This window comes from Vicugna pacos, chromosome 9, assembly GCF_048564905.1.
Source record: "Vicugna pacos chromosome 9, VicPac4, whole genome shotgun sequence".
Taxonomy (NCBI): domain Eukaryota; kingdom Metazoa; phylum Chordata; class Mammalia; order Artiodactyla; family Camelidae; genus Vicugna; species Vicugna pacos.
This window is the reverse complement of record NC_132995.1, coordinates 55,983,437-55,998,091: the sequence shown is the minus strand read 5'-3', so window position 1 is coordinate 55,998,091 and position 14,655 is coordinate 55,983,437. Positions and strand designations below refer to the sequence as shown.

The 14,655-nt window shown below is 33.6% G+C and overlaps 1 protein-coding gene across 5 annotated transcripts in view; it reads right to left on the bottom strand.

The window, feature by feature from the left end:
- Window positions 1-14,655, bottom strand: part of SPAG17 (sperm associated antigen 17) — a 356,415-nt gene that overhangs the window by 327,029 nt on the left and 14,731 nt on the right. For 4 of the 5 annotated variants that reach the window (XR_012075867.1, XM_072967909.1, XM_072967912.1 and 1 more), the window contains exon 2: window positions 2,226-2,282. The exons of the other annotated variant lie outside the window; for it this stretch is intronic. Coding sequence is in view for 3 of the 4 variants with exons in the window: in XM_072967909.1 (XP_072824010.1) it covers window positions 2,226-2,267 (42 nt within the window). In the remaining variant the exon portion in view is untranslated. The remainder of the gene's footprint in view (window positions 1-2,225; window positions 2,283-14,655) is intronic. 5 annotated transcript variants of the gene reach the window in all.

The window sequence follows — 14,655 nt, the reverse complement described above, 5'->3', positions numbered from 1 at the left end:
ACTTGTGAAGAGAAATTTGAAAGTCCAAACAGACAGCATTTATTAGTTTACCCTCCCTCAAAGATCTTCATTACCCATATACTTCATTCACCAAATGCAAAACAACTTCTCTCTCTGTCTCCTTCACATTCCCTCTCTCTCTAGTCAGTAGCAAATTCCTCCTTGGCCCTTCTGAAACATATGGTGGGCAATGGAGAGGAGGAGGGAGAGAAAGAGCTTTGCTTCTGCATTCCAACCATCTAAAGAGTTTCTGCTTGGATATTTCCACAGCATAAAAAAAAATCCACTTACATCTGTGTTCAAACTATAAAGAAAATATTCTGGAATTGGAGTGGGAGAAGCCCACTATGGAATATGCAGAGAGGGAACAACGTGTAAAGTTGAGCAAATTTTATTGAGTCTCATCACTTCAGAATTTGGTACCTAAATGAAATAAATATTTACCTGTTTTGATTTGTATAATTTTAATTCCCAAAGCAGTATTGATTAACTAACAAAAATCAATAATTTATTATTTAACTTAATTTTAACTCTTTTAATTTTTCTTCTTTTAACCTTTTTAATGAACTGTAACAATTATATGGAAAGGTGCCTTGCAACATACATACAGAAGTACATAAGCGTACACAGAAATGGATATAGCTCAGAGAATTTTCACAAAGTGAACATAACCAGAAAGTTCTCGCATACCTGCTTCATTCACTGTCCTCCTACCCAAAGGAAAACCACTATCCTAATTTCTAACATCACAGGTTGGTTTTGTCTATTTTAATATTTTATATAAATAAACCCACACTGTATGAATTCTTCTTTCTTTGGTTGCTTTGGCTCAACATCATGTTTGTGATCTTTGTCCACATTACTGCATGTAGTAGATAATTTATTTTCATTGCTGGATGTAATGGTAATGATCATATATAATAACTGATTATACTACATTAATTTATTTCCAAATTTGTGTTTTTACATTCTTTACATCCCATGTCTTTTGGTGTGTATATGGACATACTTTTGAGTATATATCTGGGAATGTAATATTTGTATAATTAGGTATGTAAATAAACTTTAGTAGAAAACGAAAACCAGTTTCCCTACCTGGTTGTACCAATTTGCATTCTTACCTCTAAAAAAAGAGATTTTCAGTTATTCCACACCTGAAAACTTTAGTCATTCTGGTACGAACGGAAGGAGAGGAGAGTCTGGGGCATAAAATACTGAAGTAAATAACGGCTGAATATTTTTCAGATTTCATGAGAACTATAAGTTTACAAATCTAAGAAATCTAATAATCCCCAAGCAGCAGAAATACAAGGAATATCACACTTAGGCACATCATAATTAAGTTGCTAAAAAACAACAGGAAAATATTAAAAGCATCCCTTCCCCCAAAATAGATACTTTAAAAACAGGAAAACAATAATAAGAATTACTGCTAAATTGTCAAAGGAAACAATGAAAGCCAAAAGGCAACAAGAAGACATCTTAAAATGGTTAATAACCCAGAATTCCATATCCAGTGAAAATATTCTTCAGAAATGAAGGTGGAACAAAGATATACTCAGACAAGTAAGTTCTAAGAGAATCTGTGGCCAGCAGGTCTACACTGTAATAAATATTACAGGAAGTTCTATAGGGAGAAGCAAATGGTAGTAAATGGAAACTCAAATCTGCACACAACATGAAGATTTACCAAATAATAAACATGTAAATAAGCCTAGAATAATTTTATGTTTCTCCTTCTTGAACTGGTTTAAAAGATAACTGACTGATTGAAGTAAAAATTATAATATATTATAGAGTTTATATCTATATACAGAAGTAAGATGCATGACAGCAACTGTACAAAGATGGGAAAGAAAGCAAGGTATATACTGTTGTAGGTTCTTATATTCTGTGTGAAATGATAAAATATTAATTCCCAATAAACTGAACTGTTGTTAGATAAAGGTATAAAGAGTAAATTTAGATCAAACATTAAAAATAAAAGAGGTATATCATATTAAGTGAAGTAAGTCAGACAAAGACAAATATCATATGATATCACTTATTTGTGGAATCTAAAAAGAATGATACAAATTGTATTTACAAACCAAAATTAGACTCATGGACACAGAAAACAAATTATGGTTACCAAAGGGGAAAGAGTAGGGGAGGAATAAATTAGGAGCTTGGAATTAACAGATACACACTAATACATATAAAACAGATAAATAACAAAGACTTACTGTATAGCACAGGGAATTATATTCACTTTCTTGTAATAACATATAATGGAAAAGAATCTGAAAAGAAAAAACATATATGTATGTGTATGTATAACTGAATCACTTTGCTGTACATTTGAAACTAACATTGTAAATCAACTACAGTTCAATAAAAAATAAAATTTAAATAAGAGGTATAAATAAAAAGCCAACATATAAAATAGTATATAGTAACAATTGCTCTGTTAATTTAAAAAAGGAAGAAAATAGAGAAAAAGAATAAAGAGAAGAGAAGAGAAGAGAAATTGCAGACCTAAAGTAAAACTAGTAAACCTGAATTAAACAATATATGAAATGTATGTGAACTACACATTCCAATAAAGGATAGAAATTGTTAGACTGAATAAACAAGCAACATTCACCTATATGCTATTTATAAAAGCTGTACTTTAAATAGAAAGACAGGTTAAATGGAAAAGGAATACGAAATAAACACTATGCAAATCCTAATCATTAGAAAGCTGGAATGGCTATAGTAATATGAGACAAAGTAGGTTTTAGGCAAGGGACAATTACCAGAAATAAAGAGGAAAATTTCACAATGAGAAAAGGGTCAATTTACCAAAAATATGTAATAAACCTAAATGTACATATCAATAATTACAGAACTTCAAAATGCATGCAGCAAAACTGATGGAATCAAAGGTAGAAATAGACAAATCCACAATCAGAGTTAGTGATTTTAATTTTATTTTCTAGGCAATTGGTAGACAAAAAGATAAAATTCAATAAGGATGTAGAAGATTAATCCACTACTATCGATCATTTGATACATATAAAACTGACACAAAACATAGAAAACACATTATTTTAAGGTGCCAGTGGAATGTAAACCACAGTGAGATTATATTCTAGGACAAATCTTAATAAATTCAAAACAACTAAATAATGTTGAGTATGATTTCTGAAAACAATGATATGAATTACAGATCAGTAACAATAAAATTATCTGGAAAATGGCCCAACATTAAGCAGCACATTTCTAGATAAATCATGAGCTAAAAATAAAACTAATGAGGGAAGTCAGAAAATATCTCAATCTGCAGGATAATTAAAATACAACATATCAAAACTTGTGCAATGTAACTAAAGCAGTGCTTAGGAGGAACTTTTATAATTTTAGATACTTGTGGAAAGAAAAGAGAAAATATTTTAAAATAAATAAATTTCCCTCTAAAGAAGTAAAAATAAAAGAAAATTAAACTTATTAGAAATAGAAGGAAGGAAATTAAACAGGTAACAGTGGACATACATGGCATTAAAAATGGACAAACAATAAAGAAAATTAATGGAAAAAAAAAACCCTGTCTTTGTAAAGGTCATTTAAATTGGTAAAATATTAGCTAGGCTGTTCACAAAAAGAGAGAAAGAGAAAGAAGACACAAATTACCAGTATTAGAAGGGGCTAAAAAAGATAATAAAAGAGTATTATCAACAATTTTATGCCAATACATTTGACAACTTAAAGGTAATAGCAAATTCCCTTAAAAGGTAAATACTTAAAACAAAAAAAGAAGAAATAGAAAACCTTAATAGCTTTATAACTACTAAAAATTAAATTAATAATTAAACACCTTCATAATTAAACACACACACACAAGCTTAACTGGTGAATTCGGTCAACACAAATTTAAAAAATAATCTAATCCTACCACCACCTTCATAAAGTAGGAGAGAAGGGAACACTTTACTTCATTATTCATTCAATTCACCATTGCCCTCTTTTAAAAATCAAACAAAAATTTAAAACTAATATACTTCATTAACACACACTCAACAATCTTAACAAAATACTAGTAAGCCAAATTCAGCAAAATATAAAAGAAGAACATAACATGATGAAATGAAGCTTATCAGAATAAAGGATAAAACCAGATGATCCGCCTATGGATGAGGGGAAAAATATCTGACAGAATTCAACATCCAGACTTGTAATAGATGAAATCTCTCTCAACAACGGTAGGTAGCATCTATTAAAAAAACTATAGCCAATGTTATATTTAATGATGAAAGACCGAGCATTTTCCCCCTAATATTGGGGAAAAGGCAAGGAGATATGCTCTCTACTTCTATTCAAAACTTCCCTTAAAATCTTAGAAAGTACTATTAGATGAAGAACAAACAAAACAAAAAGCAAACAAAATAGAAAGAAATAAGTTAAAGTACCTTTATTTATAGATGTGCTAGTCAGGTACACAGAAAGTTCTAAGGAATCTATGAAAAAAGCTACTGGAACTAATAAGTGAATTTAACAGGATCACAAGAAATATGATCAATAATCAACAATCATTAATTTTTCCTATAATACTAATAAAAACTTGGAATAGATAATAAAAAAGTATCATTTATGGTATATTAAAAGTCATAAAATATTTATGATAAAATATATGCAAAATCTATTCATATAATTATGCTCCTGAGGAAAATTAAAGATCTACATTAATGAAGAAATATAGCATGTTAATGTATTGAAGGATTAAATATTAAAATTTCTATTCTCCCCAAATGATCTACAGATTCAACCCAATTCCAATGAAAGTCCCAGCTGCCTTTTCTGTAAAAATGTCCAAGAAATCCCAACATTTATATGAAACACAAATAACCTACAAATAGCCAGAATAATCTACAAATCAAGAACCAAGATGGAGGATCTACACTACCTCTCCTTAAGTCTTTTAATAAAACTACAGTAATTATTAACGCAAAGATGGACAAGCTGGTCAGTGAAACACAATGAAGAGTCTAGATAGAGACCTACAATTATATGGCCTATGATTTTGTCATAGTCAACAAAGCAATTCATTGGGGGAGAGAAAAGGCATTTCAATAAATGACACTTAAACAACTGGATATCCATATAAAAAATAAACACAAACTTTTTCACACCACCCAAAAATTGTATTCAAGATATATCATTGCCCTAAAGATAAAAACTGTAACTATAAAGGTTCTAGAAAAAAATTGGGGGAATGTCTTCAAGATTTTTGTCTTGGCCAAACTTTCCTAGATCAGTCTTACAAAGCACTAACCACAGAAGAAACAAAATTAATAAATTAGACCTCTTCATAATTCAAAACTTTTGTTCATCAAAATTCACCACTAAGAAAAATAACAGGTAAACCACAAACCAGGAGAAAATGTTTCAATATATACAGATTAGAAAGGCCTTTTTTCAATAATATAAAAGACAACCCTACCAAAATGGGTAAAAAATTTAAATAGGCACTTCACAAAAAGAGATACAGAAATGGCCAACATGTAAAAAAAATGTTTATAATTATTAGTCAGTAGCTATATGCAGAGTAAACCTAAAATAGACCACAGACCATTAGGCAACTTCTAATATAGCTAAGCTATACCTACCCTATGATTCATCAGTTCCACTTCCAGGTATTTATCCAAATGAAACAAAAACACATAACCACAAAAAGACTTGTATGAAAATGTCATAGCAGCATTATTCATAATAGTCAACTGAAAACAGCCCAAATGTCCATTAAGGGGACACTGTATATACAAACTATGGTATATTCATTCAGTGGACTACTACTTAGCAATAGAAAAAAGGACTGGTACATAGGAAAAAATAGCTGAATCCCAAAATTATGCTGAAGAAGCCGAAGAGTACATACCATGTGATTTCATTTATATGAAACCAGAAGACAAAACACATGGTGAAAGAAATCAGAACAGTGGTTGCCCCTGGCAAGACAGAATTGACAGGGACAGGAGTGAACTTTCTAAGGTGACTGAAACATTTCCACTTTTGATAGGGGAGTGGATTACATAAGTACATGTATTTGTAAATACTTAAACTCACAATTTAAGACTGTACATTTCACTGAATGCTAATCATACCTTCATTAAAACAATGTAAAGAAATATCTCACTTGATTGTAGGTTTACTATTTATTTTTTATTTTTTCAGTATTTGCTTTCAATTTTTTAAGGCCATAATAGTTAGGAGTATATATATAGATACATATCTGTCTATATATATTTATATATACACATATACATATACATATATATCTATTTATGTAACACATATGTGTGTGTGATGTTACTGATGACTTTGATTGTTTAATCATTGAAAAAATATTTATTTCTATTTTTAATTTTTTTTTAATTTTTAATCTTATCCTACGAATAAAATCCATTGTCTGTTTATTGCAATCATTCCTCTGGTTAGTGTTTACATACTGGCATTTTCTATCCTTTTAATCTTTCTGTATAGTCACATTAAAAGTACATTTTATAAAGAACATATAGTTTGTTTCTTTTAACTTCAGTCTGATAATCCTATTTTATTAGGGAATCTTGGTGTATTTGCAGTTGATGTAAATTACTGATATATCTGGCTTTCAGTCTATATCTTACAATTTGTTTTCTACTAGCTTCGTAATTTCTGAGTTCCTTTTTCTCTCCTTTCTTTTTTTTTAAATTAATAATCCTTATTTTTTGTTATCCTATAAGAAATTATTGGCAAAAATTCTGTAATTGTTCTATTTTGTTTTTAATTGTAACTTTTGTTAAGAAATACTTCAAGCATACAGTTGGTAAGTAAATTCACCTATCAACTTTCTAAAATCTGAACATTTTGCTATATTTGATTTAAATCTTTATTTTGAATTTTTAAAGTATACATACAGTTGAAGTATCCTGTGTTATTTTTTCTTTTTAAGTATGTACTGCTGTGAAACACAGTTTCTATGAAAATCAAGTGATTAGGGAGAGTTTCTCTCTTATAAAGAATTATTTCAAACTTCACGATTTTCCAAGAGGAATAGTTGTCTCTTTTCCTCAATGATGAGGAATACATATTATATAAATTACAAGATCTACCTCACCCCACTAAGCATGCTTCATTTAGTCATATTTCCTACCAAAAGGAAGGCAACAGAAAATGACTGTTCCAATTACTGACATAGAAGAACATAGCACTAACACTGAGCACTTTAAACAAATTTCCTGCTTGCCTCTTCATTTGGAGTCTCACTATTCTCCTTCAATTATTTCCTACTCCAGAGATTCCATTTCTCTATCAAGGAAACTTCTTTAAAAAGGAACAGAGCTGGAGGCAGTAAGCTGTCCCCAAATATGGTTGTCTTGTACATGAATTTTCAGTTTCCAAAACCCCTTTATTTACATAATATTAGTGAACTCTCAAGACAATCCTGTGAGGCAGGCTCAGTAGATTTCATTCTACAAATTTTATAGATGTGAAAACTGACAATTCCACAGAAATCCTTGCTTAACATCAAGCCCACTAACTGAAGAAACTGGGATTGAAACAAAATTCTCTGAAGCTCTTTTCACTAACCAAATTCTAAGTAGACTTTGCAGAAGTCAGTAAGATGTGCCTTCTCTGCTGTCCTCCTAAACCTCACTGAAACCCCTGCCAAGGCCAAGCCCTCAGGCTTCACAGCCTTCTTGTAGCTGATACCCGCTCCCACACCCACAGCACTTCTCTGCACTTGCTCCTCATTCTGGCACCCCATACCACACACCCACATGCCTTTTCTGGTACTCACCAATGCTTAACAGTCTAGCTTCTCATTCCCTTGGGGTTCTGTTTTTTGCTAGGTGTCAGGCTATAACTTAGTAAGTTGATAGCCATAGGCCTTTTTATTACCACCTTGTACCCAGAATACACACTGGCATTCTGAAGGTCGTGGAGACAGTCAGTAACCATGGTGACAGACACTTTAGCGTCAAAAGAACAGAGATGAACAGGAACATAGTTCAACCCGGTTGGGTAAAAGACCCATTAAAAATAGTGGTAAAAGACAGTAATTATACTCTGTGAACTTGGAGCCCCAAGGAAATGGAAACCAAGTTACTCCGTGCCCACACCCTGTATGGCTCTCTATATTGTAGGCTATTTGAAAAGCTGAATGCCAACTGAATGGAATCTGTTGGATAACGCTGACCTCTCATTCTTTTCAACCTCCCCAATGCCTCAAGGTTGCCAACCTGGGAAAGATATTACTTCTTATTGTTTTACCAGCCCTTAGTCCCATGAGTCCCTAGTTACTCCTGTAAAGCACTGAGGCTTCTGTCCATTCTTAGGCTTCAAGTCCATGTCTCTGGAGGTGTAATTCAATCCCTCGGAAAAAAAAAAAGCTACAGAGAAAAATGTATAAATGAGTATAAATGACTCCTTGGCTCATAGAAGAAAAACCTTTTCAGCATCACCAACTAAGGGTCAAAGAATACAAAAAAAAAATAATATGACCTCTGTGTAATGAATAAGCACAATTTCTTCTTTGACAATTAGCTCTGAATCACATATTCTTTGCTGTTAAAAGTTTCATACCATGACAATAAACTGGAACTAATTTCAAATTTCTTCTTCCAAAGATCCTCCTATGCCTCAGCCTCAACCTTTTCTTTGTCTTTGCCCCATCCTTTTTGTCTCTTTTTCCACTCTCCAGATTGTGAACTTCCTTCGGTAGGCTGTTTTTCTGTCAGTTTAGATTTTGTTGAATGCCCAAGAGACTGATGTAATTCTGACAAGTACTGATGGATTGAACAAAGTCACTAATCACTAAGTGAAAGTTATTCCAGACAAAAGAGGAAGGAAGTTGAGAGGAAAGATGGGGCAGAGGGCCTGCGAGCAGACAGTAGTTTTCTTACTCTTGACTTCGGCAGATTTTAGACAAAACAGCTATATGTAAAATATGGGTGTGATGGAATATACTAATTGCTGTCATCAGGATTTCAGATGCACCTGAGAGTTGCTAGAAGAAGTCCTGACATGTAGAATTATCAGGAATCCCCTCTTAAGAAGAGCTAAGCACTGACTGTAAAGGTGAATACAGGTCAGACCTCAGGACAGTGCCCACTGCACCTTTATTCCTACTATCCATATCACAAATTTCTGGCTCTCTCATTATCCTATCTTATGGGAGCACCAGGTTAGGGTGTCTGCCTCTCTACCTCTTTTCTGTCTGCCTAGTAACTAAGGACCACATTTGTTGATGTCATGTTAACATTAACCATGATTTAAAACTCAATACTATGTAATTTTGTAAAATTATAAACTGTTGAGCTTTAAAATCATGGGCTTTTAGCTTGCTATTCACCTACTTTAGAATAATGGGTTAAGTACTGTTGGGTTTTCTACATAAATCTAAGTAGATTTTCCATTTTTTAAAGCACACGTAGATTTTTTTTTAAATAATCGTATATTAGTCTATAAAGCAAGTCTCAATAATTTCCAGGAATGAGTACAGTACAGATCTCAGTCTAACTACCATTCAAATAAGTTAAAAATCAATGATAAAAAGAAAAAAATTTTTTAAACCCACTTCTAAATAACAGGTTAGCAAAGATATAAGAGAATTTAGAAAATAAGCAGAATATAGCTGAAGTAGAATACAGCTAAAGCAGTATTTATAGGAAAATTTATAGCTTTAATATTAATGCTTATATTAGAAAACTTAAAAATACTAAAAAGTAATGGGCTAACATACAACTTTAAGTCAAAGAATGACAGAATAAAACTGAGATGGAAGAGAAGTTTTAATAAAGAACACAAATCAATGGAAAAGAAAACAAAGAAGCCATAAAGTAAATTAAACCAAAGCTGACTCTTTAAAAAGATTAACAAAATATGAATCTCTGATGATAAGAAAATATTGAGACCATAAAGAAAAATGACAGAAAATGCAAATAAACTCTAGTTAAATGAAAAAGGATATACCATAGATACAGCAGAAATTAAATGGATGACAAATCAATTTGGTCCTTTCAAGGTTTATTTTGATTCTTAAGGGAAGATCTTGAGTGATCTTTACTCAAGGGATAATTTAGTCCTACTTAAGTCATTGCTTTTCTGTAATCTTTACTGAATGTTCCATATATTCAATGAGATTTTTCCACAGTGGCTGGGGGGACTCAAATGATTATCAGTCCTGAGGAAGTTCTGCAATTGTCAGTCTTACAGTTAACTGATGCTTTTTCTTTCCTTGGAAGTTGTTCTTTCCTGGCTTTGTGGCATTTCAATCTATGTAAGCAGAGATCAGTATTCAGATAAATACTCAAAGAGATCCCTACTATCCTTTTGATCCCTATGAAGACTTTCAGAACTTTTTCTTAGTAGATCCCTCTTCTTGAAGCTTCTGCCCCAAATTCCAGCTTCACTGATATCCTTGAACTCTGTTCTCTGTCTCTTCTACAAGATTGTTGAATGCTACTTGGGTGTGCGATCCCCACACCACGATCCAGGTAATATGTGCAGAAAAAGCCTATGTGATGATAGGGTGCAACTCACTTTTTTCCTTTTCTCAGTCCTGTTGTCCACCATCTATAGTAGTTTCCTCTTTTTCGGTCCAGTTTTCTAGTTGTTTACAATCAGAGGATAATTGAGATCATTTTGCTCTCTCTTGGCTGGTAGCAGAAGTCTATCATAGTTATTTTAAATTCGTGCCTGCTAATTCCAGTATCTGGATTACTGATAAGTCTGTTTCTATTGCTAGATTTTTCTATTGATTATAAATAACATTTTCTTATTTCTTCACATGTCTAGTAATTTTGCTTATATACCAAAAATTATGTGTCACATTGTCCAGACCAGATTCAGTTGTTTTTCCTGAATAAGTTTACTTTGTTCTAGAAGTCAGTTAAATTACTGGTGGATCCCTTTTATTCTGTGATGGCTTGATTTTAGACTTCATAAAGATTAGTCTTTATAAGTTTTCCCCCTTAGTCTTAAAGTCAGTATTTTAGTCAAAGGACATAATTGTTATGCCTAAAACACGGTCATTCCGTGGTTTCAATGGAAAGTCCAAGCCTCTCTGTCTGGACTCACACTTTAAATCCTTGGCCTCCCCTGCACTGGAAAGGCTGAAATCTCTGCTCAGCTCCACCCGCCTTCTAGCTACTGATTTTAATTTGGAGTCTTCCCTTGAGCATGCACAATTCAGGAGTCAGTTTAGGATTTGAGAGGAGACGATTTGCAGATCTGGGGGACTCTCCCGCTGTAGCACATTATTTTTTAGATTTCTCTTCTGTTCTTTGTCTCCTCAGGTCACAACGACTGCAGTCTTCTCTTTGAGTTCTTCCTCTTTAACATCACATGGATTGGGATTACCCTCAGCAGAAAAGCCTTGTAAGTGTGAATCTCATCAGCAGGGTCCCCTTCTCTCAAAGTTCAACCTTTGGTCACTCTCCAGTGCTTTATAACAGTGGATTCTTATATTTTGTGCAGAGTTTGTAAGTGCTATTGGCAGTAAAGTTAGCCTGATGAATGCTACTCCACCACTATTCGAACCTGGAATCAGTTCTCATGCTTGACATGCTCAGAAAATGATATGCTTCTGATGGATTTTTAAATAAATTCAGTAGGTAAAAAACAGTTTTATTGCAGCATATTTAATATTCTAATACTTCTTTCTTCCAAACTTACATGTCTCTATTGAAACCCTATTGTCCTTCAAAACTTTGAATCTACTACCCCTTGTCTGAAATATGCCCTGATTTTTAAAAAGCTATTCACCAGGTACTGATAAGTGTTTAATAGACATCATTTTTTTCCCAACCTTCATTATGATCTAAAAGGGAAGTAGTATTTCAATCCTCATGTTATAACTGAAGTCAGCTCAGAGAGAAAAAATAATAAGAAACCTGGGATTTGAACCAAGTATTCTGTATATACTCTTAGACATTATGCTGCTGCCTCTTGGAATAACTCTCTAGCCAAAAGTAATCTCTCTTTTCTTTAAATTCCCTTAGTACATTAAATCTTTTTGGCCATTAATCATACTCTGCTTCATTACTGAAGTGTGTTTCCATTCCTCTCTAGGCCTTGAAGTCAGAGGCCATATCTTATTCGTGACCTTTCATGAAAAATTGTAACACAAACTTGGATTCAAATCCCACTCTCTTACTTACTGGCTGACCTTGTAGAAATCATATAACTTTTCTAATTTTTTTCCAGTCGTAGAGTGGAGACCATAGCACTACGTATGCTTATTGTAAAAATTAAGTAAGAGAGTGTACTAGACTCAAGTAATCATCAATAAGTTGTAGCCAGTGTTATTAAAGTTTCCTGGAGGTGTTTTCTGATGTAACATCTTATTTAATCACCACAACAACAATAAAGTCATTAGTATCTTCATCTTCCAGAAGAGAAAATTGATACTTTACAGGGGCAGTATACTTTCAATAACTGTTTCTGACTGAATGACTCTCAACATGGACTTTAAATGCCTCTCCAGACACACAAGATTCTTGCACTAATAAGGAACTCTTGCCCACCTTCCCCCTTACATGGGGGCAAGGTGAAAGGTTGGGTAGCAGCTCTCAAATCAATCTTGGAAAGCGAAAGCAGTTGACCCTTTGCCAGCATTCTCTGGGCTAATTGACTTCCCGCAGTGAAACCTTTATTTTGAAACAGGACTCCAGAGCCACCACTGGCTAAAAAGACAAAAATAAGGTCGTTAACTCTGTTTGTTTTGCTTGGGATAAAGTGTCCTGAACTCATAACAAATGTCCTCTTGTTAGCAAATGGAAAGGTATAATTAAGACGGCTTTTCCACCACTTTTAACGAGCTTTCAGTTTCCTCTCTACCTCACTCTCTCATTTTTTTAATGAGATACCAATTTCCTCCTGCCCAGCCCTCACAGATACTTTAAGCAATAAAACAGACAGCTTTGATTTTCGTCTTAGTGTGAAGTTTTGGTATTAATTGATTCATCTGTGAACTGCGCCACACTCTTCTTATGCTAAATGGCCTGTTAATCTTTAAAAATTAACAAGATATCTCAGGCCAAAATATGAAGGAGAAAGGGGAAAAAAATGAAAGAGAAGGAGGCTGGGAAAGGTAAGAAGGCTTCTACTTAGGGTAGCATGGAAACATTGATATTTTCATCTTGCCTCCTTTAACTTTAGCATCTCCTGGAAACACAGGCCCACAATGAAGACCTTTTTTTCCTGGTTTTCTGCTACCTCCCCTCAATTAAGATCCAAGTGTAACTCAGTCTGCCCAAACAAGGAGGCTGGTTGGTCCTGGCTGACGTAAATAGAGACCTCACTGTGGGGCCAGGAGCAGCAGGCAGCTCTTGGAAGATGTGTAGGTGGTGAAGGGCAGAGAGAAGGGCCTTTCTAAAGGCTTTAGAATCAGCCCAGCCCAGCCTGCTGCCTGCCATCTGGAGAGAGGCAGGCTTGGCAGATTTGGGCAGAAAACTGCTTATTTATGAAAAGTTTTTTTAAAAAATAACTGTAATAGTTCTTTAAGACTTTCAGAAATCCTGGAGCTGAGTACAAAGATTAGATTTGCACTCAGCAAAAAAACTGTGTACCCTGTTCTATATGTTTTGCACCTCCTTACCAAAGACTCCACTTCTGTACTGTGAGTTGGAAACCATGTGACTCTATTAAATCAGATTAACTGTTTCTAACACAAAATGCATTTGCTTCCACCTTTATCTGTGATTGCACTTTTGTTTCTCCTCTGCATAAACAGCTTTCTAAATACTATGCTTCACTTTTTAAAAACTGAATTATTGAGATACAATTTACATACTGTAACGTTTACCCATGTAATGTGTACAATGGTTTCAGGATATTCAGAAGTTGTGCAAATATCACCATAATCCAAGTTTAGAACACTGTCTTCATCCTAAAAAGAATACCCTCAATCCACTAGCAATCACTCCCCATCCCCCTCCAACCCCCAGTCCCACTCTAGGTAACCACTAATCTCCCATTACAACAGATTTGCCTATTCTGGACATTCCATATACATTGAACTACACAATATGTGGTCTTTTGTCATAGGTTTCTTTAAAGTAACATAATGTTTTCAAGGTTCACACATGCTATAGTATATATCGATATTTCATTCTTTTTTATAGTCAAATAATATTTCGTTGTATGGATATACCACATTTATTTATCCAATCATCAGCTGACGGACACTGGGCTTTTTCCACTTTTCGGTTGTTACAAATAATGCTGTTGTGAACATCCAGGTTTTTGTGTGGACACATGTTTTCAATTTGGGGGGTAGTCAATTGCTGGATCATTTGGTAACATCCATGTTTAAGTTTCTGAGGACCTGCTTTCTTTACTTTCACACCATCAGTGTATGAGGGTTAAAATTTCTCCACATCTCCTCAACACTTTTGTCTTTGTTATCGTAGTTATCCTACTGGGTGTGAAGTGGTCTCACTATGGCTTTATTTTGTGTTTCCTTAATGGCTAATGAGCATTTTTAATTGGGTTACTTGCCTTTTTATTACTAAACTGTAAGAATTCTTTGCATATTCTACATATTAGTCCTAATCCAATATGAAAGTTTCAAATATTTTCTCACATTCCATGAACTGTCTTTTTACTTTCTTTTTTCAATTGAAGTATAGTCAGTATAAAATGTTGTGCCAA